Here is a 27,984-nt window from a genome sequence, read left to right on the forward strand (position 1 = left end):
GAAGGAACCAACTGGGGACCACAGAAAAATTTCAAATTTGATGGCTTACTGAAAGTAAAAAGTGCATTAAATGATGAAAATATGGTTGGAGATTTACAGTTTTTGATTTTGTTATTATTTAACAAGTCAAACACCAAAAAGAAAAAGGAAATACTGTCTGACTGAATTATATATATTCTTGGGGCTACAAAGCAGTTCCTAAGTTCTAGGTTATAGGCTCTCTAAAAGCTCTTATATTTGAAAGAAAGAATAAACTTAAGAATTAATTTTTCTTAAATTATTTACTTACCTTTCTTTATTTTAGGAGACCCCAAAAGATTGCCGCTGCTAGGACAGGTACATGATGTATTTTCATTGGTAACAATTACTTCTACACAACTACTACCATCTTCAGTGCTGCCACAGGCTTTGCAGCTGTTTTCTATGAAGTCTGTTTCCTTTAAGGATCAATATTAAGAAACAGTGAAAAGTTTTACCTCCATAATGGCTACATTTTAATTTCCTTAACATTAACCCAATTAGATAGGAGTGATGAGGTTAAAAACTGAAAAAAACCTATTCTCATAAAAAAATCACCAATTCTTTTCAAGACCAAGAACCAATTAAAAATAAGTTAAGGCAATGGTATCAGGGAAGTCTAGGGTAGCTGTTCCCAAAGTGCAGTCTGCTGACCCCAGGGGCTCCCGAGGTCAAAACCATTTTCATCATTAACACTAAGGTGTGATTTGCCTTTTTCATTGTCTTGACACTTACAGTGATGGTATAAAAGCAATGGTGGGAAAAGTTGCTGGTGCTTTAGCACAAACCAAGCCAGAGGCAACCAAAGTGTGTACTAACAGTCACTGTATTCCTCACTTGTCAAGCACTCTCATAAGGAAATAAATAGATAAAAGGATATTTCACTTATGAATGTCTTTGATGAAGCAGTAAAAATATTAATTTTATTAAATACCAACTCATGGAGTAGAGGTCTTTTTATTAGTCTGTGATAAATGGGAAGAATGCTTAAAGCACTTTTGATGCATACCAATGTATAAAGGTTGTCTCAAGAAAATACTTGTGCAACTGTTTGAGTGGCAAGCTAAACTAGCTGCATTTTCCTGGAACATCAATTTCACTTGAAGGAAAGAATGAGAGACAAATTATGGTTACTCAGACTTGGATATTTAAAAGACATTTTCTCAAAAATGAAGTCAGCCCATCTCTTCAAGGAAAAAAATTTGTTGTCACTGATAAAATTCAAACTTTTAACCTACAATCATAATTTTGAAAACTTGCATACACAAGCACGATGAGCTTGAAACTTCCCAATACTTAAAGACCTTTCCGATGAGATATTCATCTCATCAGATGGTTTTAACACGGTGGTGGTTTTAACATGATTATCTGATATTACATAATGAAATGTCAATATCTGGAAAGATCTGTGTAACTCAGTGAACCATTATCTTTCAAATGACCAATGCATGATGTTACAGAATCATGCATGAATAAAATCTATTCAAAGTGCCAAGATAGACCAATGGATTTTAATCTAAAAGTATGAAAAGGTCACTGATGAGGTGTCAGGTTCCACACTGCAACTAATTTTTAAGAAACTACCACCTGTCAAGTTATAATGCCAAAGAAGAATATCCACAACTATCTGAAAAGGTTTATATTAAAACACTCCTCCATTTTCCTACTATACATATCCGGGTGAAGTCAGTCTTTCTTCACATGCTATGACCAAGCAACATAAGCAAACAGACTGAATGCAGAAGCAGATATGAGAATCTACTTGATTCCTTTCAAGCCAAATATTAGATTTGCAAAAATATAAATTAATGCTGCCCTTCTCAATTTTTTTCTAGAAAATAACTATTTTTCAAAAAATGTTATTCATGCTAACACATAATGGGCTTATTTTTAAAGGAATTAATAAATAACTTTAAATTTCTCCATTTTAATTTCTAATACAGTAAATGCTGATAAGTATAATCCACATAAACAGAAGCTCACTGGGCACCCTAACTTTTAAGAATGCAAAGGAGGGGAACTCCCTGGCGGTCCGGTGTTTGGGACTCCATGCTTCCAATGCAGGGGGCACGAGTTCGATCCCTGGTTGGGGAATTAGGATCCTGCATGCCGCAGTCAAAAAAACAAAAACAAAAACAACACCCCCCTCCCACCCCAAATACAAAGGGGTCCTGAGACCAAAAGTTAAGAACCTGCCCTAGGTGAGGAATGGAGTTAACTTTTCACATTTGGACTTTGATCTAACAGAATACTAAAGTCAGGTAATAAGTAACTATCCAACATTGTCTTTATAAAACAAACACATGACACTAAAGATTTTGGCTTATACAGATTACAGTAAGAAAAAAAGCCAATAAACAAGCCAGAGGAGCCCACATTCTGGGGAAGCATAGTAAAAGTGCTGAAATCTAGACAAAAGCTATATATTTATGAGTCAATATTAAGAAATACTACCTTCTCTTGGCTTACTTCCTTTTCATCTGCTGTTTGTAAAGGAGTAGGAATATCACATACACATTTATTTTTTCGTCTATTCTTCCGTTTTTGGCGCTTCTTTTCTTGCTTGAGTTCTCTTACTCGTTCCTCCTCTGAAAATTCTTCACAAAGTTGTTCCAATCGACTAATACCCTGTACTTTTTCCACAGTCATCTATTATAAAAACAAAGTGAGACTGAATACTGGCCCAAACTTCCCTTTATTTTCCATGGAAATTCTCACTTGTTAATTTTAAATGATATCACACACACACAGAAACTGGTATTTCACGATGCAATTTTGGTCAGGTAGTCCCCACAAAGAATTTTAAATTTTAATACCTTAAATGATGACAGAGTCTTAAAATCTACTCAGGAAATACAACCAATTCCCATGGGAAAGGTAGACTTACACATACTCCAATTTCAAACCAGAAATATTCTAGTTTCAAATTTCAGAATTTTAACACAGCAAAGTAAATATTCATCCATTTCTTCATACAATGAGAAGACTATTTAACCTCATTAAATGATCTAGTTTCTGGACACAAACATACAAAGAGAAAAGGAACAAGAAATCTGTTCAGCAAAAACCAGCACAAATCTCCTCAGACTCCCTAGAACAGTATTTAAAGTTCATGGGTAGGCTTTTGAAAAAAGGGTTTATAGCTTTCATATCATTCTCAAAAGGGACTGATGACCACTTACAGAATTACAACCAAGCCCTAGAATATAACAATATTCACCAACCAAAAATTTACGTTCGACAGAGTAAAACTGAAAGAAATGTTATCAGATCACAACACGAAACCCAATATCAGCATTATAAAGAACCTTCAGTGTGCTTCTAAAAAGCAGCTCTTATATCATGGCATTCAGACAGCATTTACTTCATACTCCTGGAAAGAAGCAGGCTGACTGGGACTCATTAAATGTTTGTAATTTTCATGCTTATTTTTGGGCTGCTTTTAACTTGTCAACAGTTATGTTTCATAGCAGCTTCTCATTAAATAATCATCAATTTTAGTTTTCTACTCTGAGAACGTGTAAAAATCAAGGCTGGCAGAGTAACAGGATTAAAAAACAAAGAAAAAATCTACAAGATCCTTCTAAATCCCAGTTCCCCAGCAAACTCTCCTAATCCCCCAAAAGCCACAACCAGTGGATCATAGCTCTCGAAGGCAAGGTAAGAGTGATGATTAACATTACGATGCAGTCCAATAACTTAACTAAGCAGTCTGGACACTGAAGCAGTTCACTGTTCTTACCTCAAAACTCTTGCGTAAAGCATCAACACCAAGATAGAAAAGCATCTGCCACGTCTGCTCTTCTGCCCGTAGTTTTTGCCAGATTCGATGCAGTCTTTCATAAAGATGAATTCCCAAGCAGGTCAGAACTTCTTCTTGAGCTATGTCTATTGTCTTAGCATGCCTTTCTCTTCTCCTGTAAAGAAGAATGAATCACACATATTTCCTCCATACCCTTAGGCTGAAACAGTAAAAGATGGATAACACCTCTGCAAGTTCAGGTTTTAAACACAATCTGCGTACCTAGTAACAAATTAATAACAAGACAGTTACACATTCAAACTCAGTGTATGTATAAATACACAAGCACACATATAAAACCAATGAGAAATATACATGCAGGTAAAACTCAGTCCTAATATTGCTAAAAATACAGTAATTCAGGAACTGGCCCTAAAAAGATGTTTTTTGGGGCACATAGAAGTTGTCACATGTAAGTGTCCAGCTGAAGTAGGCATGACAGTTCACCTTCCAATTACAGCAAATGCCTATTTGGTTTCTGTCCTTTTTTTGAGGGGTAATGTTGAAAGACAATGCCAAAGTGATTCAATCGTGGGCAAAAGCCCTCTAGGCCAATCTTTAGTAGAAGTGTTCATGAACTTCAGTGATAAAAGAAGTATTTGTATTCTGAATGCCTAGCAGAAAGTAGACACTCAAGTGAGAGCTGATACACAAAACACAAGGGGAAGTGGGTTCAATTTATTCTGTGAACAACTTTTTCTGATTTTCTTTTTACAACAAAGCCAGAGATAAAATTTTAGGTTCTCATATAATTTAATAATAATATACACAGTTCATGAATTACATTCAATAAAGTATTTCTTAACCCTCTGCTGCAAAGATCTCACTTCCTATGCAAAAACCATCATTATAAACAAAATTTAAACATGGAAACGCATGGATGGAGGGGGAAAAAAATCCCTAATCATTTTCAAATGAAAATGATAAGCTGTAATAATGAAAGCCAAAAAAAGCCTGCCTACTTCAAGCAACAAGGAGCAGACAACTGATCGACACTGTCTCCCTTTTTTCACTCAATAAAATGCATATTTTAAAGAAAGCAAAATCTTTACAGGCACACTTTAATTTATATATATATCATATGTACTGAGGCAGAAGGATAAAATGAAGCAAAGCGCTAGATAGCCCATTCTAGCAAATTACATACTCATACCCTCCTGCGAACTCTGGCTCAGCACGACCCAAAAGATGTGCAATGAAGTCTGTCTCACAGCAAACATGTATGTGTCGCTCATGTGGACAGCACCGCAAGCCTTCATAAAGTGCAGCACAGTAGCCCTTTTCTTTGCTGCAATCAAGTTCACCAATAAGGATATTGTATGCTCGGAGGACTTTATTTTTGCAATCAGTGCAAAACCTGTTGAAAAGAAAAACCTCAAAATTAAGAACTGAGGTATACAACAGTGTACTAGACGATGACATTCCCCTCCCATTTACAGCATTAAAAAAAGCCTCCATATACACATTGAAAACATACACATATAAGGTAAATATACATTTAGGGATTACATGGATATAGCTAGATCTCCAATTGCAAGTGATTTTTTAAACTAGAGAAACACATGGGCCTAAAAGAATGAGGCAGATAAATAACCTGTTAGTTCATAAAATACATGCCCAGAAAATATTAGTTGCCAAGGACTAGCATATCTTCACTTCAAGAGCTATTTGTGCAGGTCAGAAATCAAACAGACGCTATCAACCAATGACTCTAGGATCCCTCCACTTTCAGCCTCTGAAACTAGTTGGTATCTTCAGCCAGTAAACCCTGATTCAAATTTTCACATTTTAATACATCACTATTGAAGTATGTGGGGTGGGAAGGGCAAGAAAAATGGGAAAGTGGGATATGCATTTTTAGTTTATTGGTAATTTCCAAAATGCCAAACTCATTCCTCACAAAAAAAATGCATGTTTCTCAACACTCAGTCATGATATAGACAACATACATGTAGAAATGTGGTTTAAACTTAAGTGTACATAATGTGGTAAAAGTGTTGAAATGCATGTGAATGTAGAAAGATGACAAAGTTTTCTTTTAGAAACCAAATATTATTCAATCAGCAAAAAAATAAAAACAAAAAAGAATAGAGCCTGGTTTATTTTTGAATTCCTGAAATAAGGAAGAATTCAGTCTGGTGAAAAAGACAAGCTCACAATATTAATAACTGGCTCTCTGAGTAGATCAGCTGTGGTGGAATGAGGAAATTTTGCTTTCTTTGATTTAAATTCATCTACCCAAGTGAGCTCATCTATTCCCATGGCTTCAGTCAACATGTCTGACTCTCGACTCTACAGCTCTGCTCAAGTCTCTGTCCTTGCCTGAGGGCCAGACCCACACTGAACACTGGGAGGCAACACAGATGTCCAAAAGGCAATACATTAAATTCACTGAACAAAACCAAGGGCAACACGGTTCCCTTCCTACGTTCCCATCCATCTGTGTTAAGAAATCACCATTCACACAGTTACCCAGGATGAAATCTCAGTGAATTTCAACTCCTCCTTAGGTCCTGCTTTTAGGGGTGGAGCCAATTGGTATTAATTCTTTCTTACATCTCTTGAAGGTCAATTCTTTTCAATCCCCTCTGCCCTGTTTTAAATTGCCTAGACAATTTTTAAAAATGCTTCTTAACAGGTTTCTCTGCCTCCACTCTTACTAGCTCTAACGCATCTCTCATACCAAAAGAATTTTTTAAAACAAACCTCATTATCTCACTCTCAGCTTAAAAACCTCCCCACTGTCTGTGAACAAAGTTCAAACTCATTAAGGCCTTCAGTGACTTCTCTTATCCAACCTACTATTTCCAGCTTTATTTCCCAAGATTCATCTCTCCCTTCATGGCTCCTCTACTCTACCCTGCCCCGCTATACATACCATATATACAATAGACTACCTCAGTTTTTCTTTTTTAATTTAGTTATAGTTGATTAACAATGTTGTGTTAGTTTCTGGTGTACAGCAAAGTGATTCAGAGAGAGATATATATACACACATATTCTTTTTCATATTCTTTTCCATCATAGTTTATTACAGGATATTGAATATTGTTCCCTGTGCTATACAGTAGAACCTTGTTGTTTATCTGTTTTATATATAGTAGTTTGTATCTGCTAATCCCAAACTCCTAATTTAATCCTCCCCTAATTCCCTTCACCCTCGGATAACCATAAGTTTGTTTTCTACAAGCGTGAGTCAAAAATTATCTGCACTCTGGCTGTAGAATTTATTTTAATTAACTTTTAGAAAAGACAAATACATCGGACTTCCTAGGTGGTGCAGTGGTAAAGAATCCGCCTGCCAATGCAGGGGACACGGGTTCGAGCCCTGTCCTGGGAAGATTCCACATGCCATGGAGCAACTAAGCCCGTGTGCCACAACTACTGAGCCTGTGCTCTAGAGCCCACGAGCCACAACTACTGAGCCCAAGTGCCGCAACTACTGAAGCCCATGCACCTAGAGCCCGTGCTCCACAACAAGAGAAACCACTACAATGAGGAGCATGCGCACCACAATGAAGAGTAGCCCCGCTCGCAGCAACTAGAGAAAGCCCGTGTGCAGCAACGAAGACCCAACGCAGCCAATAAATAAATAAATAAATAGATAGATGTATTAAAAAAAAAAAGACAAATACATCACTTTTTGACAATCTCCTTGCTTTTCAATACACTGTGTGCATCTGTCAACAAGCTTTCGTATTCCCTCATTAAAAAATGTTTTAGGCTGAGCTGTGAGCCACAAATGCACCGCTGTCTTCACTTCTTCATCAGAAGTGCATTTTTGTCCTCATAGGGCTGCTTTCAGGGGACCAAACAGGTGAAAGTCCGATAGAGCAAGATCAGGACTATAGGGAGGATGCTTTAACACCTCAAAACGAAGTGTTTGCAGAGTGTCGACAGTGTGGGTAGAAGTGTGCAGATGTGCACTGTCATGCAAGATCACAGCACCCTTGGATAGCAGTGCTCTGTGTTTAACCCAAACTTCAGGCTTCAGCTCTTCAATAAGCATCTCACTGTAACAAGCACTGTTGATTGTTGAACTTTTGAGCCATGGATGATTTGCAAATGATCTGTCACATAATCCACCATGACTTGTCTATTCGGCAGAATCATTTCATGTGTACCCTCAACGTTGTCATCAGCCATGGACAGGGATGGGTATCTGGCTCCTTCTTGATGACTAACACTTGTGCCACCTTCCTTGAACTTCTCTATCAATTCATACACACTTCTTTGAGACAAAACACTTTCTCCATACTGCACACTTCAATAAATAACGGCACCAGGTACACCCTCAGACCACAAAAAACAAATCACTGCATGCTATCCTTCTTTTGTGCAAATCACAAGTGGGGCATCCATTTCTGCTCGCACTGCAGTTACAAATGAACTGACGTAACACATTCACACCTGCACAGCAGTGACTGGGGAGACTGGCCTTGAATGGAAAGCGCTAATAAGACAGTGTGGCCAACAGAAGTTTTAACGTAATCAGAGTGTGGATAATTTTTGACTCATCCTCTTATGTCTGTGCGTCTGTTTCTATCTTGTAAATAAGTTACATTGAAATTGTATTTTTAGATTCCACATATAAGTGATATCATGGAATTTGTCTTTCTGATTTACTTCACTTACTATCATAATCTCTAGGTCCATCCAAGTTGCTACAAATGGCATTATTTCATTCATTTTTTATGGCTGAGTAGTAGACCATTGTTTGTGGACACACACACACAACATCTTCTTTATCCATTCATCTGTCAATGGACATTTAGGTTGCTTCCATGTACAATGCACTACTCTGAATATAGCTGATGTGTCCCTACTTCAAAGTCTTTTTTTCCTTATGCCTCCGCCCCACTCCTCTCCACATCCTTCTCCATTTGCCTAAATCACATCCATCCTTAAAGAAGCCTTCTGCAATTCCCATAACTACAATTCAACCGTCCCATGTTCCTATTATTTCTGATTCACACTTCTTACTATAGCATTTACCCTTATACTATTATGCATTAGTTTGATACACACATCTTTCTGACCCAATAGCAGATAACTGTGTTTCTTGAAATGAATATACATTAAAACAGAAGCTCTAAATTGACTCTGTAAACAGAGGCAATAATCTTGACAACTACAATTAAATCATTGTTTCAGACTTCCCTGGTGGCACAGCGGTTAAGAATCTGCCTGCCAACTCGGGGGACACGGGTTTGAGCCCTGATCCGGGAAGATCCCACATGCTGCAGAGCAACTAAGCCCGTATGCTACAACTACTGAGCCTGCGCTCTAGAGCTCACGAGCCACAACTACTGAGCCCGTGTGCCACAACTACTGAAGCCTGTGCTCCGCAACAAAAGAAGCCACGGCAATGAGAAGCCCAATACACCACAACAAAGAATAGCAACCTGTTCTCCACAACTAAAGCCCACGTGCAGCAACGAAGACCCAACACAGCCAAAAAAATAAATTTATTTTTTTAAAAAATCATTATATTTCACTAACACTTAAAAAATAGACACAGAAATATATGAATATTAACTCAAAATGGGTTAAAGACCTAAACATTAAGACCTGAAACTATAAAACCCCTAGAAGAAAACATAATGGAATAGATGATGATTTCTTGGATATGACATCAAAAGCACAGGGAACAAAAGAAAAAATAGACAAATGAGACTACATCAAACTTAAAAACTTCTGTGTAGCAAATAAAACAATCAACAGAGTGAAGGGCAACCTATGGAATGGAGAAGATATTCACAAACCATACAGGATAAAGGGTTAATGTCCAGAATAAATAAAGAACTCTTACAACTCAATAACAAAACAAACAAAAAAAGATCCTGATTAAAACACGGACCAAGGAATGAATAGACATTTCTCCAAAGAAGATATACAAAGAGCTCATAAGCATATGATAAAATGCTCAGCATCACTAATCACCAGGGAAACGCAAATCAAAACCACACAATATCACCTCAAACCCACCGTAGGGCCACTATCAAAAAATAAGAAAATATCAAGTGTTGACAAGGATCTGGAGAAACTGGAACCCTTGCACACTGCTGATGGGACTGTAAAATGGTGCTGCCAGTATGGCAAATAGTATAGCATTTCCTCAAAAAATTAAAAATAGAACTACCACATAATCCAGCAATCCCAGTTCTGGGAATATATACAAAAGAATTAAAAACAGAGTTTTTTGCACACATTCATGTTCACTGCAGCATTATTCACGATAGCCAAGATGTGGGAACAACCTAAATGTCCAATGACAGGTGAATGTAGTGTATACCTACAATGAGACATTATTCATCCTTAAAAAAGAAGAAAGTTCTGTCATGTTACAACACGGATGAACCCTGAGAATATCATGCTAAGTGAAATAAGCCAGACACAAAAAGACAAATACTTCATGATTCCATCTGTGTGAGTTATATAAAGTAATTGAACTCTAAAAAACAAAACAGAATGGTGGCTCACAGGGGATGCAGGGAGGGGTAAATGAGGAGTTATTGTTCAATGGGTGGGTATAGCTTCAATCATGTAAGATGAAAAAACTCTAGAGATCCATTGTACAAGGAGCAAATGGTTAACAATACTGTACTGAACACTTAAAAACTGTTAAGAGGATAAGTGTATGTTATGTGTTTTTTTTATCACAATTTTAAAAAAAATCTTCCCCTTGGTGGGAGAAATGGTCATGGACACAGAAATAAAAATAATTCTACATTTTCAGGCTCTAAATGGTAAGTTTACATTTTCAAGTAAATAAATGGTTAAATATCATACAGTACCAGTAATAAAACTTGAAATATTTTCCCCATATTTTACTGCTTTAAGTTCTCAGCCTAATATGTTTGACTATATATAATCATAAGTAACATAAGCATAAGTAAACAGCAATTTAAAAATTTATATGGAAGCCATAAGAATGAAAGTGATTTTTCCTATTTTCAAAAGTAACCTGGCATACAAATTTAAAAAACATTTTCTTAATTCAGAGGTTTCACAGTGTCCTAACACCTCACTCTAATAATATACTATCATAATACTTAACTAGCTAAATAGTGTTATAAAATCTTTATTATAAAGTGCTCAGAAAAGTCCACTAAATAAAGTAGAAGTGCCAAGAAGGTCCATTATTCAGACACTTAAAAATCATTTTCAACTGACTGTACCTCAAAAGCTCTACTTGTACCTATAAAGAGAACTAGACACACAGGAAAAACAAGGACTTGCAAATCTGGCGTGCACATGTTCAAAGACGTGCTTACAACGTGCCAGATACTGTTCTAAGTAAGTCTTACTACATATCATCAATCCTCACAACAAATTTAATCTTAGCATAAATCCAAAAGACCATGACTATCATTATTTTTGTCTTAAAGAAGAAACACACCAAGGTACAGAAAAGTAACGTGTATAAAGTTATAATCAATAAAACCCAGATTCAACGCAATCTCCCTTAATTGCTCTTACTTGTACTTCTACCCCCATCCTTAATATATTTATAAAATGGACGCCACCTTTCTTATAAAATACTGCCCCCCAACCACAGGAAATAGCTAAAAACAATATAAGAAATTCCAAAACATGAGCTCTAGTAACTAGTAATTCATCACCCAAAAAAGCTATCTTTTGGATGGACCAATTCATATTGAAAGAGAAAGGAATCTGTAACGTACCAATATGTTTATGTTTCACGTTTAAAAATCCGCCTCCCAAACTCCAAATAGACACATTCTCTACTCTCTTGGGTATAACCAACCAAAAAGGCAAAAAACAAGAAAGTTTGTAACTGAGAAAAGAAAAACGCTTAATAAACTTAGTATGCAGATAAAGCCATTAGCTCACTGCCATATAAACACCAATCTTGATAATGCCAGTTTTTATCATTTATGTATGTTTTCTAGAAGTGTCCCCCAAGTATTATAATCATGTATATCTGTCCCAAAGTCAAAGAACACACAACCACAAACCCAACATGTGACAAATTTAAATGAAAACAGTACAACCCCCCCGCCAAGAACGCCATCTCTAGATGGCTCCCTTACCAGTCTCCTTTCCTACTGCACTCTCCCTCCCTACGAATTTCCAAATGTTAATGACACTTAGAAAATTCCTTTGTAAAGTAGTATTCTAAAAAGAAAAATCTGAAGTTACTTTTATAGTACATGAAGCATATGAATTCCAACTCTATGTTTAGGTCTTAACAAACAATTAAAGAAATATATACTTCAAAATATTACTAAGGAAAAGCTGCTATTTTAACCTTAACTTTGAAAATGACATCATGAAATGTTTCTATCATAAAAACAAGTAGTACTAGAATTTCCACAGTGACTACATATACTTTACTTGCTTCACAGTTACTCTGTGTTTCTTGAAAGGCTGGCCTGGAACCAACAGGTAAAAATTACAAAAAAAGGAAATGCTGACCTAACCCAAGAAGGCCAACACTGAGAGTCATCCCATAACAGAACTGCCTACCCTGACATTAAGCTCCACCTAGTGCCAGGTATTAACAAGAAGACTGGAGTACTATTATATGAAGAAGGTCAGTGACAGGTCAGTCTGGATGACTGACAGCTAAGGCACCTTCTAACGACACCATGATGACCTCTGGACTTACCTGTGTTTTCGCAGATATGTTTCTAGTGTTTCTAAAAGACAACTAGAGTCAATTAAAACTACTTCATCCCTGCATTCTTGGGACATTAGTTCCCACACGTCCATCCAACAACCTCTGCAGAAAGAAACAAATCTTAGTGAGAAGGAGGAATACATAAGAGTATAAAACATTTTAAAAAGCTGAGTAAAGGATTGCTTGATTTTACCTGGCTGTTCCCTGGAAAGGTCCATAATGGAAAATGATCCTACACTTGCTGTCCTTCCTGTGGTCTTCACTACTTCTCTTATCTGTACTTAACTTCTCTGAACTGACACTGCTACTGCTCCCTTCACTGTAGTACAGTATGGTACAAAGCTTAGTGACACTGAGATAATCTGAAGGAATAATTTCTATAGTTTATATTAAAATCATGAACTCTTTATACATTAGGATATTAGTAGGATTAAGTCTGCAAATTTGTATATAATTACATATTTACTTTAACCATATTAAAACGTTATTTAGACAAGTGCTCATATCTTTATATAAAAACTTCTGCTCAACTATTGTTTATCTAATTTAACAACATTTAAAACTTATCAAGATAGTAATTGGTTAACATACTAAGCATTTTATGAGCAAATCTACTTGGAATGTTTTAAAGTTAAAAGGGCTGGAAAATTATAAAATATTTTCACCTACAAACATGGATCAATCTTCTACAAATTGAATTCTAACAAGCATTGATCTACTTAAGGCAACTTTATAGGTAGCCCATGGCAACAAAATTCTTATCTACCTTTACATTTACAAGTAGCTGAGAAAGATTAATCTAATTACAGTAAATAAATTTTTACATTTACTAAGAGATAGCATACTAAGATGAACACTTTACACAGCCTAAATTAGTAGTAAGTACTACACAAATAATTTTTTAAAAACTTACTAAAAACTTCCCAGACTCTCCCTCCCCCACAGGTTTCAGTGTGGCGCTGGTCATGCATTTTGCTTTGTTGCAGATGTGCATTCCAAGAGAAATGTGTTTCTATATTCCATTCAATGATAGTCTTCTGGATTTTTCATGATTCTGAACTGGCTCCTGCCTGTTCTCCTGCAGGTCTCACTACAGTCCTAGAAATTCATTACCTTGGATGCTTGAGATGGAAAAACTTCTGAATCTTTACTTAACCTACTCTATATAGCTAAATAAGTATTTCTCAACCCCCTGCCCACCATATAAGGTCACACATACAATGCAGCTCCCCTATTCCCATCTCACAAGGGGTCAGGCCAAGGGTCAATAATGCTCCTTATTTTTGAAACAAAAACCTCAAATCCTGCTCTGCCTTCCATGTTATCTCCTTCTACTCTCACCTCCCAAATTTGCAGTTTTCTAATTAAGCTTGAGTGATCCATAATCTAAAACTGAATACCTCTCAAACTCAAGTTCTCATTATTGAGAAAAAGGTTCATGAAATCAGAGCTGGGGAATGGTTATTATACCATCAGAATGTGAAAGCATTATTCTAAAAAAGATACTTAAAAAAATTCTACAGCTCACATCAAAACTTTATTCATAATCTCTCCAGACCAAATGTCTATACCACTCCCTCCTTCAAGATCAAGCTGTCTGAAAAAGGAAGTCTTTCCACTTCCTTGTTCTACTCCCATACTTTCCACTCACTGATCCATTACAACCTTGCATCGCATGCACTTTTCTATTCATTCTGATCTGGATTCTGTTTCCGTTCAACCACAGATCTGCCCGTCAAGATTACCAATTATCTCAGTGTTGCTATATCCAATGGACACCTCTGGGTCCTTGATAACTCAGTAACCTTCAACACAGCTGACCGACCCCCTCCCCGGCAAACACCCTTTTCCCTTGGCTTCCTCCTACCTCTCTGGCCACTCTTTCTCAAGTTTCTTTAGGCTTATTCTTTTCTACTATTAAACTGAATTTCTCAGCATTCCTTTCTATTACTCTACTCCTCCTCTAGGTGATCTTACACAGCTGACCACTGAACAACATGAGACTGAATTGTGCAGGTCAACTTACACACAGATTTTTTCAATAGTAAATAGCACAGCACTACACAATCTGCAGTTCGTGGAATCTGAGGATACAAAGGACCCATGTATATGAAGGGCCAACTGAAGTTACACTTAAATTTTCCATTGTGTGGAGGGTCAGTGTTCCTAATCGCTGCGTTGTTCAAGGTCAACTGTACATCACTCATCAGCTACAGGCCTACAACTCTGGCCTAGACCTTTCTTTCAGATCTCACACTTATTCCCAGACAGACAATAACTTGGGTTTACCTGTATGAATATGAGAATATTCTCAAGAAGACTGAACTAGATTGTTACTACTGATTAGGCTAAAACCTAATTAACTGTATTATACTTTCCCCTAAAGAAAATCTAAAGTGAGAAAGGGGGGGGAACAACAGTGGAAAAATATAAAAAGTCACAGTAGCATAGAGTGGCAGTGACTACCCAAAGTGGAAGAGGAGAAGTCTTGGCTAAGCAGACTATACTCTCTGGCCCTGCTATCCACATAGCATATGGGAATAACTGAAGCTACCTTAGGAGGTGTTGCTTAAAGATCACCTAACTCCATTCACACTGACTGCATAATTCAGCAAACAACCTTCCCAAACATTTGGCTTCCCATGTGGCTGGACTAGAGCTGAAGCAGGATGTGAAGTCTGTGGAGGTTTGTTTTTTATTTTTAAGCTGAAATATAGGAAAACATAGCTGTATGTCAATTTAATAAAAAAGTAGATAATTGATGAAGTAAAGTCAGGGAGAACAAGAGAGGAGATGGAACCCAGAGCAAAAGTGAAAGTCTTTGAAGGAAGGTGGCAGTGAGCACAGATGTTTAAGATGTCGGAGTAACTATTGCTTTTCAGCTCCTCAATGAAGTATATTCATTAAAAAAACAAAACAAAACCAGAAGACAGCCTTTTTATTATAGCATACTACTCTGTGGCTTTAATCAACAGGTTATTCAGATAAAGGTTATTGTCTAACAAGAAAATTAGACTGAACTCTATATTGGGAAAGTCAGGAATTCTTTAAAGATACTGGTAAACCAGGTATGTGAAATAATTATCCTTAGATAACCAGTTGTGTAGAGCTTTACTAGGTTCAGAGCTCTCACATTTAGAAATCATATAATGTGTGGTTCTTGTTTAAATCTTAATTCGAACAAATCAATGTAAGAAGACACTTTTAGAGAGAGCTGGGGAAATCTAAATATGAACTGGGGATTAGATTATTAAAAAGTTTTGTTGGGTGTTATAATGGCACTGTCATGAAAGAAAATGTCACTGAATTTAGAGATGAATGTGGAAATATGTAATAGTAAAACAACTATGGATGCCTGGAACTTGCTTTAAAATACTTCAGCAAAGAAAAAGGTGAACAAATGAAATAAATGTGGGAAATCTTGGTAACTACTGAGTCTGGGTGAGGGTATTTGGGGATAAGAGGGTCCCTGTATACCTTGTATAGTCTCTCTACTTTTCTATGTGTTTGATAGTTTTCATAACAAAAGTTTAAAAAATTTTTTGTTCCTGAATATAGAAAAAATATATTATTAACACGCCACCACCTGGTCATCCAAGTCTTTTTACCAGGGAGGAAAATGTCAATTTAACAATGGTGTCAACACTACTAATGAAATATTCAAAAAACTAATTTTTAAAATTAATTTAGAAGTTTAGTTTTACATCATCCCACTCCACCCAAAAAAAAAGTTACTTCTTAGGAACTCCCTTCAAATTTCACGGTTTCTCCTTACCACCCCCAACCCCAAGCAATTTTGAAGGGGCAACTGTGACACTGTGCCAGGAGATGGGGGCAGAGGCCGCCTTGGGCACTGTAGCACCTAACCAAGAAGAAAACTGCACATTAATTACACAAATTCATATTGCTATAACCGACTCATAAATTATTAGGGAGACCGAAAGACAAGAAAGACAAGAAAAGTAATTTATACATTATGACTATTACACAGATTAAAGAATGATACCACTACTTTGAAAAATCACACCTATATTGAGATTCTACATAGTCCCAATGCAAAAAGGCCTACAGAACCAGGAGACATTTATTTTGACCAATTATATGGTGTTATGTGTTATAGTGTAACCAGTTAATGAAATAAAACTAGCAGTGTTTCTTTTCTTTTTACCAAACATGATCAACATTTATAATCTTAACACTGACAAAGCATCGTGATAATCAATTCTACTTACCCCAAAGGTTTTGGTTTGTGCGTATCTAAGGAGTGCAACTGACATCTCTTGTTCTTTTTACTTTTTGGAATAGCATCTATCATGTCATTTAGTTTGGACCTAATTAGAAAGAAACCATTAAAGGTTTGATTAATATTAATTTTTCTTTAGAATTTTCAAAATCATCATGTCTTTTAGTGAGAAGCATATCTAAAGTATTACAGACACATCACTTACTTTGAAAATTTCCCATCGAACAAACTCTAATCCAAGTCTGTACATTTGTATTCCCATTCCATTCACAGCCTATCAACACGTTGAAGGAGACCAGCTCTTTTCAACATACTCTTTCCCCTAGACTGCATCTGTCTCATTCATCCCTGCATCTACATTGTATCTAGCAGTGTGCCTGGCACTCAAATACTCTCAGCCATACTCCCTTGTCCAAACATTAGATATCTAAACATATACTATCCTTGGGAATTCCCTGGCAATCCAGTGGTGAGGACACCATGCTCTCTCACTGATGACAGCTGACAGCGCAGGTTCAATCCCTGGTCAAGAAATTAAGATCCTGAAAGCTTCGTTGCACAGCCAAAAAAAAAAGAAAAGAAAAAAAAGGAAGAAAGAAAAAATCAAATCAAATCAAATAAACATACACTATCCTTGATGAGGAGGCTTCAACAGAAATTTTATGCAAATATAGAAATATGTAAGGCTAGGGCTTCCTAGGTGGCGTAGTGGTTAAGAATCCGCCTGCCAATGCAGAGGACACAGGTTCAATCCCTGCTCCAGGAAGATCCCACACGCCACGGAAAACTAAGCCCGTGCACCACAACTACTGAGCCTGTGCTTTAAAGCCCGTGAGCCACAACTATTGAGCCCATGTGCTGCAACTACTGAAGCCCATGCACCTAGAGCCCGTGCTCTGCAACAAGAGAAGCCACGGCAATGAGGAGCCTGCACACCACGATGACGAGTAGCCCCTGCTCACCACAACTAAAAGAAAGCCTGCGCACAGAAAAAAAAAAGACCCAACACAGCTAATAAAATAAATAAATAGATTTATAAAAAAAAAAAGAAACATGTAAGGCTAAATATCCAAACCCTGCATCCAACCAATCAGCAAAGTTTGTCAACTCTAACTTTAAAATATATCCAGAATCAATAGTTGTGGCGCACGGGCTTAGTTGCTCCGCGACATGTGGGATCTTCCTGGAGCAGGGATCGAACCTGTGTCCCCCGCACTGGCAGGCGGATTCTTCACCACTGCGCCACCTAGAATCAAGTCACTGCTCATCGCTTCCACCATTACCACCCTTGTCCAACTCACCTCTCTAGCTTAGTCAACAGCAAAAGCTGGCCTCCCAAACGGTCTCCTTGCTTCTACCCTTTGCCTTTACAGTCTACGTTTCACTTAGCAGCTGCAGTTGCCTTTTCACATTATGTTATTTCTCTATTCAAAAACCCTCCAGGACATCCCAGGTGGTGCAGTGCTTAAGAATCTGCCTGCCAATGCAGGGAACACGGGTTTGAGCCCCGGGCCAGGAAGATACCACATGCCACAGAGCAACTAAGCCCGTGCAACACACCTGAGCCTGCACTCTAGAGCCCAGGAGCCACAACTACTAAGCCCAAGTGCCGCAACTACTGAAGCCCATGCGCCTAGAGCCCGTGCTCCACAACAAGAGAAACTACTACAATGAGGAGCCTGCGCACCACAATGAAGAGTAGCCCCCGCTTGCCACAACTAGAGAAAAGCCTGCGTGCAGCAACGAAGACCCAACACAGCCAACACAATAAAATATTTATTTTATCTAAATAAATAAGAATAATAAATAAATCTTTAAAAAAGAAAAAAAAACCCTCCAAAGCTTCTTTTCTCAGGCAGAGTAAAACTCCTAAGTCTCTACCACCATCTCTGAGTAGGAAAGCCTCAGGGTTTGGTCTTCAGACCTCTTCTCTTTTCCTATTTATATTTACCCTTTGATGATCACATCTCATCTCATGCGTTTAAATACATATATAAATACTATACACACACATACACACAACATATTTGTGCTGATGACACAAATTTATATCTCTAGGCCAAAACTCTCTGAACTCTACTTGGACACCCAATTGCTATCTCAAATTAACACGTCCAAAAGTGAGCTCTGCAAAACTGCTCCTCCCTCCTCCAGTCCTACCCACCTCAGTAAATGGAAACATCTGTCCTGATCTTTAGACCCCAAATCTAGGAATCATCCTTGACGCCCTCCTCCATACCCAATCTATCCAAAAAATCCTGTGGCTCATTCCTCAAAATATATCCAGGATCCAACCATTTCTCATCTCCGTGGCCCTGTACTGGTCACTATTATTTCTTGCATGGACTATTAAACAGCCTGTTTCTCTGCCCTTCTACTACCTTTCCACTTATTCTCAACACAGACGTGAAAGGAGGCAAAACTTCAAGGCAGACCATGTACTCCTCTGCTCAAAACCTTCCCAAATCTTTCCATCTCAGTTTAAAAAAAAAAAAAAAAAAAAAACCTCAGGATGGCACTACACAATTAGGCCTTTTAGTACTCCTCTGACCTCATCTTCTATTACTGCTTCCTTCATTCGTCTGGCTGCAGCCACAATGGCTTCCTTGCTGTTCTTGAAACACGCCAGGAAAACTCCAACCCCTGAACCTTTACACTTGCTGCTCCTTCTCTGCCTTCCCCCAGATATCTACATGGTTCACTCGCTCACTTCATTCAAGTCTACCTTCAACATCATTTTATCAGAGAGGCCCTCCCTGACCACTCTCCACATGAATTCTACCCACTCACTGTCTATCTCCCTTACTGGTTTGTCTTTGTAACTTCATATTCTTGACAAATGATGTGTTTGCTTACTGCCTGCCTCCCCCCACATGAGAAAAGAAACTTTACAGTCACTGGCACACAGACGTTTCTCAATAGAAGTGCTGAATCTGGACTCAAGCTTCGCCCCAACCAAATTTAGAAAAAAAGCTACCACTTATCAGGTTTAAAAATTTAACAAGCCCATTGTTTCCTAATTGCTTATACTCACCCATGTACATAAAATAATGTATAAAGCTTCTTTGCATCAGTCATGCAGCTTCGAGTTACAGATAGGACTCCCTTGGGCCCCACTGTCAGGGGTTCAAGGGCAGGATTTCCAGACTCTACAAGCTGGGAAAAAAGGCGCTCCACACTGCGACGACAGCCAACACATGGGACAAGCTGAGAAAGTGCGCTCAAGACTTCACGTGATGTCACCACCATGGCAATACTTAGATCTTGCTGCTTAAGCATACTATGTCGCTGAGAGAAGGAGGAAAGAAAAATAAAGACAAGTTCATAAGAAAGGCATAAAATGACTCTTTCACTATCCTTTCTGGTTCCTATCCTTGTTCAGCAAGTACAACTTGGGGAGGGCTTGCCATCTCTATCTGCAACTGAGTCAGAAAGGCAAGGTAGTCCACCTTGTCCATTCTATACTGAGTTTGCTCCACAAACCCCTGTGTTCTAGAATCTAGAGTATAAAAAACTCTGCTTAGGATGCCAGGGCTATGCAGTATGTGACCCAACATAGTAAAAAGAAGCCTTGCATCTGGAAATTTAGTGCTTGTTGAATGCGTATTAAGCTTAGTGCTCTCACTTAAAAAATTTTAAAAACAAAAGAAAAGAAAAAAGAATAAATACACAATGCAGCTTCTCAACCTTTAACAACCACTATGTTTAGCTACATGAGTCAAGTTAGGATGGTGATCCTGTAGAGCAGCAATTCTCAACCTGGAGCTATGGGCAGGTGTGTTATGGATTAGTGGGAGATGACAAGCCTATCCTAACCTATGCAGGAGCCTGCAATGAGTAACGAAAATACTGGTGCATATGAATGCTATCTGTTGATTATGACAAGGAAGAAAAATGACTGAGACCACAGCTGTAGAGAAATGGGCAAAATTCTAGCAAATAATTTCTACTTGGATGGAGTTATAGCTACACTACAAGTAATACCTCCAGTTTACAAAAAAAAAAAAAAAAAAAAAAGATGAGAAAGTAAGATAACTCCCCAAAAGGATATTCTCACATTTACCATTAACCTTTAATTCAAAGTTTTCTCCAACAGTTGAAATAGAATTTTGAAATAAAGTAACCATTTATCTTCCTTTGTCTTGATCATACATAGTATATTTACAAAGTATCACACTGTTTAAGAATTAAATTAAAAAAAAAAGAATTAAATAAGACTGGGAGTTAGGGATTAGTAGATGCAAACGATCACATTCAGAATCGATAAACAACAAGGTCCTACTGTATAGCACAGGGAACTATATTCAATCGCCTGGGATAAACCATAATGGAAAAGAATATAAAAAAAATAATGTATATATGGGTATAATGGAGTCACTTTGCTGTACAGCAGAAATTAGCACAACACTGTAAATCAACTATACTTCAGTAAAAAATAAAATTAAAAAATTAAATAAAAATCAGAAAATTCACAATATAAGATTTATTTTTTTAACTGAACAAAACAATTACTACAGAAAAAAACGAAGTTCTCAATGAAAAGTTGTCTACCTTGTCTTTTAAAAACAGGGAAATTAAATTTAAACTAAATTTAAATTTAAAATTAAACTGGTGAAATTAAAGCCTTACAGACATGTAAAATGATAACACACTACCACCAAATCTTTCACATCACAAGTATGTAAATATACCTGGAGCAATAGCAAAAGAAAGCAACTTTATTGCAACCTTAAGACCTAAAGAGCCCTAGGTAAAACAAAATACTTAGTTAAAATTTTAAATGACTCTTTAAAACACATGTACAGACACACACACACACACACCCCGCCCCCGCACATGCTCATACATACACCATTTAAAACATTAATTTTTAAAACTATTACCTGAATGAACTGCTTTAATTGTGCACCATTATTTTGATGCCCATCGAGATTTAACACATTGTCAGGAAATTCCATCACCATCTTAATATGCAAAAGAATAAAAATCAATTATTTTATCTTCTTTGAACACATGATACAGACTATTTTATAGTCTCCTAGGATAGAAATAGACCCCTAAAGCCAGATTTGCTCCCTCCCACCTCTGTCAGAAAGTTTAAAAAAAAAAAAATCTAAGTTATAGTTTCTAGAGCCAGAAACGGTATAGTCATTAGAAGCAAGGGCACTGAAGTCAGGCAGACTTGAATTCAAACTCCAGCTCTACCACAATTCTGGGCAAGTTACTTAACCTGTCTGATTTTCAGCTTCCTCATCTACAAAACAAGATTAAGCAATAATTTTTAACATCTCTCACAGAATGGGTTGTAAGGATTAAATTATATTTTAAAATGTTTGTTGCAGTGGCTAATAACAGCACTTAATAAGTGAAATAACCTGATAACTTACATTAAATACCCTGATATTTTCAGTTATTTTCCTTAACTACAGAATATAGTAAATCTTATCACGTAAATGATTATCTATAATGACTTCACTTTACATATATATACACACACATTCAGAATAATATCCAGCCCATAGTAAATGTCTGCTCTAATCATGAACAGAAAAAATACACTGAGATATTTTATTCAATTATCAAAATTCACTACCAGAGGAAGAGGTATATATAAAGCTTAAGGATGTTTCATGATGTCAGATAATGGGAATTAGTAATCAGCACATTTCACTGATCTGTGACACCAATGATTTTAAGAAGTACCTTAGTTATGTACCACTAGGAGAGAGCTATTGTAATTGGAAGATGTCACCAAATGAAAGAAGCAATACAATTTCAGAGATGTTAAATGTGAAAATAAAAAAGTATGTCTCCAAAACAATGAAATAAAGTAACACATTTTTATCTTAACTAAAACATTGTTAAAGGTATCAAGCATACTGTGCTAGGACAAACTTCTATTTCCAGATGACAAGGGCCACAAACTCCTACACACCCCAAAAGTGAAATCAGGATAAAGAGACCATTTTAGGCAAAAACAAAAAACTAAAAAAACCCACCCAGCTGAATGTGATCTTAAAAAGATTCCTCGCTTCACCAACCAGCACCACAAAGACTTGCTTCTTTAACCAAGTGACCATTCTTTCCCCTCCACATTAGAAATGAGAGCCTAAAAACATGTTTGTTCTGACAGTAAACTGAGGACAAAACAACTAAGGCAGTGTAAGCAACAGATATGAGAGCTTTTCTTGATGTGTTAAGAGGGGACTACTGGATGTGTGAACTAGAAAGACAAGCGGATACTGAGGATGGACAGTGATGTGAACACTGGAGCAACAATCCAAAGGGCTTCAGTATATTTCACAGAACCAAAAACTGCATGTACAATATGATTCAAATTTTTATGTGTATATTTTCCTATGGAAAAAGAAAATAAATAATATATTAGATGTGGCTATCTCTAGACAGTGAAAAGATAGATGACTTTTTCTTTGCATGTTCCTATCTTTCCCAAATGTATTGTACATAACACACAGGGAAAGAGCTAGTGTTCCTTGTTTCCAATTCTATATTCATTATACCATGTTCAGAGACATGCTTCCATCTCAATAGCTTTTACTATTCCAGAAGCTTCTTATTCCATACATACAGACTACATGTCCATATATCACAGTTTTAGGATCAATTATCCAGTTTTCAGGGTAATCAACTTCTCCCCAGTTTTCGCTCTCATAGTTGTCTTATCTCCAAAGAGTGGTGGTAATAATAACAAACAGATGTAATGAAGCTTTATGTATACTAGCCATTGTTCGAAGCACTGTCATATATTAACTTTGCCAACAGTACAAACTAAAACTGGTTACTAGACTTAATAATCATGGTATTAGAAATCCTAGCCTATGAAAACTGAAAAAAGAATAGTGCAATTAACACACATTATGTTTTTTGGGAATGTTTTTTGGTTTAAAACACAAAGAAATTTAACTGTCAAGTCATAAAAAAGGTACAGGATAAACTTTTAAAGCCATGTAGCTCAACAGAACACTGCAAATCACTCCATATCTACCATCAAAGAACTAATAACTTGATTTGCATTTTCACTTGCTTGATACAAATATAAACCATTTCACCACATAGTAACTGCCACCATAAAAAAAAAATTGAGACAATTACCTATACTATTTTAAGATTAAAGCTATTCAGTTTACCAAATCAAGGTCTCTCCAGTCCAGTTCATAGGTAAAATTCTAAATTCTGACTCTGTATAAATAATTTTTATTCTGATCAACTATATTTTATTGTTTTTTTTAATTTTTATTAAGCAAATTGTTTTTATTATTATTATTTTTGGGGGGGGGTACACCAAGTTAATCAACTGTTTTTATACACATATCCCCGTATTCCCTCCCTTCCTTGACTCCCCCCCAAGTCCCCCCCACTATTTTATTGTTTTAACAATTAAAGCAAAAGTCAAAGAACACACCTAACATATTGAGACCTACCTGTTGACCTTTAAAATATTTATGTATAAAAATTTTAATGGATAATACCTACTTTAGGAATCCTTTTTAAAAAGTCAATAAAGAATGGGTTAAAATTTTTTTTAAATAAAAAAACCCTTAGGACTTCCCTGGTTACACAGTGGTTAAGAATCCGCCTGCCAATGCAGGGGACACCCGTTCGATCCCTGGTCCGGGAAGATCCCACATGCCATGGAGCAACTAAGCCTGTGCACCACAACTACTGAGCCTGAGCTCTAGAGCCCACACGCTCTAGAGCCTGTGTGCCGCAACTACTGAACCCACACACCACAACCATCACTGATCTGTGACACTCTAGGGCCCATGTGTCACAACTACCAAGCCCGCGAGCCTAGAGCCTGAGCTCCGCAACAAGTCAGAAGCCACCACAATGAGAAGCCTGCATACCAGAAAAAAAAGTAGCCCCCATGGCCACAAATAGAGAAAGCAACAAACACCCAATGCAGCCAAAGACAAAACAAACAAAAAACAAAACAAAACAAAAAAACTACACCCTCATTTCCAACCATTTCTTCTTCACCTAACTAGTACAGATAAATGTCAAGATCAGGTCTATTACTGTGTCCTTCCTGGGTTTCAGTGGCTTGGTTAATACTAAATTTTCTCTTGTACATATTCAATACCATCTCAGTTAGAAATTCGGCACTCACACTAAATAATTATTGTCCTTGCCTTTCACTTAGGACAATGACTTTTTATCTTGCTGTTACTGGTCAATCACTATATGCTCTTCAATGATAATGCCACAATAAGAAAAAGGCAAAGAAGAAAAAGAAGAAGATTGAGGATAGCAGCACTATTTTTCCCCATTCTTTAAAACCACTTCCTTGACTTAATCTTCAGCTTCTAGGTTACCTAAAGGAAGAGAGTCAGGTAAAGTATTTCAGGTGTGGTCTCACAGAGGAATCATTAGTGTCTGGCTTCATGATGAGGTTGCCTATCCGTAGCTAGCCAAAAATAGAACAAGTCATTGTCTTGCAATTACTGCTTTATAAAGTTTACTGAATCCATTACCCACTTTCACTCTTAAGTATCTGTCCTGGTTTCTCCTGACCACAGATAATCTGTTCTTAGCTCATTCTCACAAGCTCTAACCCAACAATACCAAGTGCGTATTTATTAAAAATCAGTCCCTTTAGTTTTATTTTCACTCTTCATCCTCACAGTCATCTGTAACATCTACCACCTTTGGTAAGTTAAACATTTAATCAAGAGCAGAAAGCAAACAATAAATACTAAACTTGTAACAGATGCTAAATACCTAATCCCCAAGAGGATATGCTACATTTTTTTATCTTTTTTAAGTCTCAGTCAAAAACCCTTATCAGAGCTTCTAGTCCATTTAGATTGGTTTGAATTAGGAGGGTAAACTGTGTTCCAGAAATATTGTAGCAACTTGACAGTATGTATCAAGAATTTTATAAAAGGTTTTTATCCTTTGATCCAGTACTTTTCCTTCCAAGAGCCTGAAAAAAATTTGTTAATGCAAAGATTTATGCATTATTTATATTCTTAGAGCATTATTCATAGTAAAAAACTAGAACCACCTCTATGTCCAACAAAGGAAGAATGATTACATTAAGGAATGCCACACAACAAAGTATTACATGGCCATTAAAGCTGTTTAAGAATGACAAGAGAATGATGAGAAAATGTTCTCATTATTACATTTAGTGAGAAAACGCAAGATATAAAGTGTTACAGAAGATGATACATCTCAACTGTAGATCTGTGTGTGTCTATGATGGGAACTACACCAAATGCTGCTATATTCTTAACTATCTCTGGGAAGTAGGGTTAAGGATAATATGTTTTATTTGTTTGCAACTATTTTTCAAGATTATTTTATAAGAATATATATTTTGACTCTATTGATTCCTTTAAAAAATACTTTAAAAATCATAATTCTTCAAAGATGTCTTTAAAATAAAATCTGTGTTCTGTCCATCCGCTATTCTGTAATTCCAATAACACTGAAAAGCATTTTGGCTACATAGCATACCACTTTCCTAAATATTCCACCAGTTTACTTATTTGAGATTTTCTCAAATACTGCTAAATCAGCACTGTACTCAAGTATTCAAACCCACTAAACTGCCACATGAGTCTTTTAAATGCAGCTAACAACATACCACATAAAAGAGGAGGCTACTTCCTCACATACAAGCTTGTTAATTTCATTTTACAACCCCCAACGTAAAATCGCAGGCTAGAGGTTTCAGCTTCTGTTACTAAAATGATAAACATTTGTAACTGACTGGAAACATTATAACTAGACTTAACAGCTAGAAGCTAACAAGATTCTAAGACTACTTGAAATAATGATCACACAATGTTTCCTCAGTGTATTACCAATGGGCCCTACTAACAAAGACCAAACCAAAAGTTAACTTCAGGGATACAAGGCTGTCAAACTACCAATGGACCAGTGCAGAGCATAACTCTGCTGCAGGCTCCTTCCCTCCCTCTTCTCCAACAGGTGTTGGCTCTACATTTTTCCTTTGGGTAGTATTTGGTAGAATGGTTCTGAAAGAAACTTGCTTCTCTAAACATGATGCATTCTTGACAAGATTTTTCTCTAACCAGCATTCAATGACCATGCACAAATTCCACAACAAAGCAACAAACAGTCCCACTCATTCCCTAGTGATAAAAACTCTGCCACGGTAAAGAAAAACTGCACTTCTTCCTAAATAAAATGCTATTTTAAGATATTTAAATTAAGTAAGCCTAAATTTTATTTGCCTGGATCACAAGTCCACAATACAATAAAAACAACTCAACCACCAGGTCAGTCCAATCCCAACTTCTCCAGAGAAATAAGTACAATAATAAATCACAGGGCAAGCTACATTTTTTTGTATGGAAAATTTTGGAAATCCACCATTGTACAGGGAATAAAGTATAAAAATACCCCCAAGGTTGACTTCTAAAGTACTATATGATGGATGTATCGATGCTGCATTCATATTAAAGGTGATCATGTGAGCGTAAGCAATCAGTCTCTTAAATTTTTGTAAATATTCAGACTTCTGTAGATCTCCCCTATGTTTTGATAGTATATACTCAATAGTAAGTAACTTTATGTCTAAACACACAGAAAATTTTTTTTTTTAACTTCAAAGGCTTTCTGGGACAATAAACATAAAATGTTGATACCAAACTATGTGCTCCAGAAAAGTGTCTGTGTTGGAGGGAGAGAAGAAAGAAAATACCAACAAATGAACTCATATTAGTTTTCAAATTGAGAAATGCATCATTTAATTTGATCAGCGTATTCATTTAAAAAAAAAAACTTTAAAATACAAGTCCATTGTACTTTTAATGCAAAAAGTGCAAAAATCATGATCAAGGCATACAAGTACACTTTCTAATGCACCAACACAAATTCTATTTACCTTATATTAGCCCAAATCATTCTCTTTTCCCATGAAAAAAAAAATGCCCTTGGATAACTATAGATGCTTTCACTTAAAAAGTTCTAACAAATTGTCATTCAATAGCTCTTCTAACCCTTTTAAAGGTACTGCAGTTCAATCAAGTCTTAATTGAGACTGGCAAACATAAAAGCATAGAGTGGCATCTCTACAATGACTTGCATTTTACATAAAATTTGAAAAAAGTTCAGTAGATATTTGCAAAATAGAAATTCAGGAACAAAATAGATCAACTGCCTTTGAAAAGGGAAAAAGCCAAAGGTGGTACAATGAAGACAGTTACATCTTATCAAAAGAAGCAAACGTATAATCCAAAGCTTCAGCATCATCAAAATGCAGATTTCAAGATATTCAGA

At 36.7% G+C, this 27,984-nt stretch overlaps 1 protein-coding gene across 4 annotated transcripts in view; it reads right to left on the reverse strand.

Moving 5' to 3' along the window:
- Window positions 1-27,984, reverse strand: part of GGNBP2 (gametogenetin binding protein 2) — a 32,732-nt gene that overhangs the window by 2,985 nt on the left and 1,763 nt on the right. For 3 of the 4 annotated variants that reach the window (XM_057714931.1, XM_057714932.1, XM_057714933.1), the window contains exons 3-10: window positions 21,594-21,674; window positions 19,745-19,998; window positions 16,700-16,798; window positions 12,456-12,569; window positions 4,968-5,177; window positions 3,761-3,935; window positions 2,473-2,667; window positions 290-437 (exon numbers count right to left, since the gene is read on the reverse strand). In XM_057714931.1, the coding sequence (XP_057570914.1) occupies window positions 290-437; window positions 2,473-2,667; window positions 3,761-3,935; window positions 4,968-5,177; window positions 12,456-12,569; window positions 16,700-16,798; window positions 19,745-19,998; window positions 21,594-21,674 (1,276 nt within the window). The remainder of the gene's footprint in view (window positions 1-289; window positions 438-2,472; window positions 2,668-3,760; window positions 3,936-4,967; window positions 5,178-12,455; window positions 12,570-16,699; window positions 16,799-19,744; window positions 19,999-21,593; window positions 21,675-27,984) is intronic. The other variant, XM_057714934.1, reaches the window with a different exon arrangement.

Source organism: Hippopotamus amphibius, chromosome 17 (assembly GCF_030028045.1).
Source record: "Hippopotamus amphibius kiboko isolate mHipAmp2 chromosome 17, mHipAmp2.hap2, whole genome shotgun sequence".
In the NCBI taxonomy this organism is placed as follows: domain Eukaryota; kingdom Metazoa; phylum Chordata; class Mammalia; order Artiodactyla; family Hippopotamidae; genus Hippopotamus; species Hippopotamus amphibius.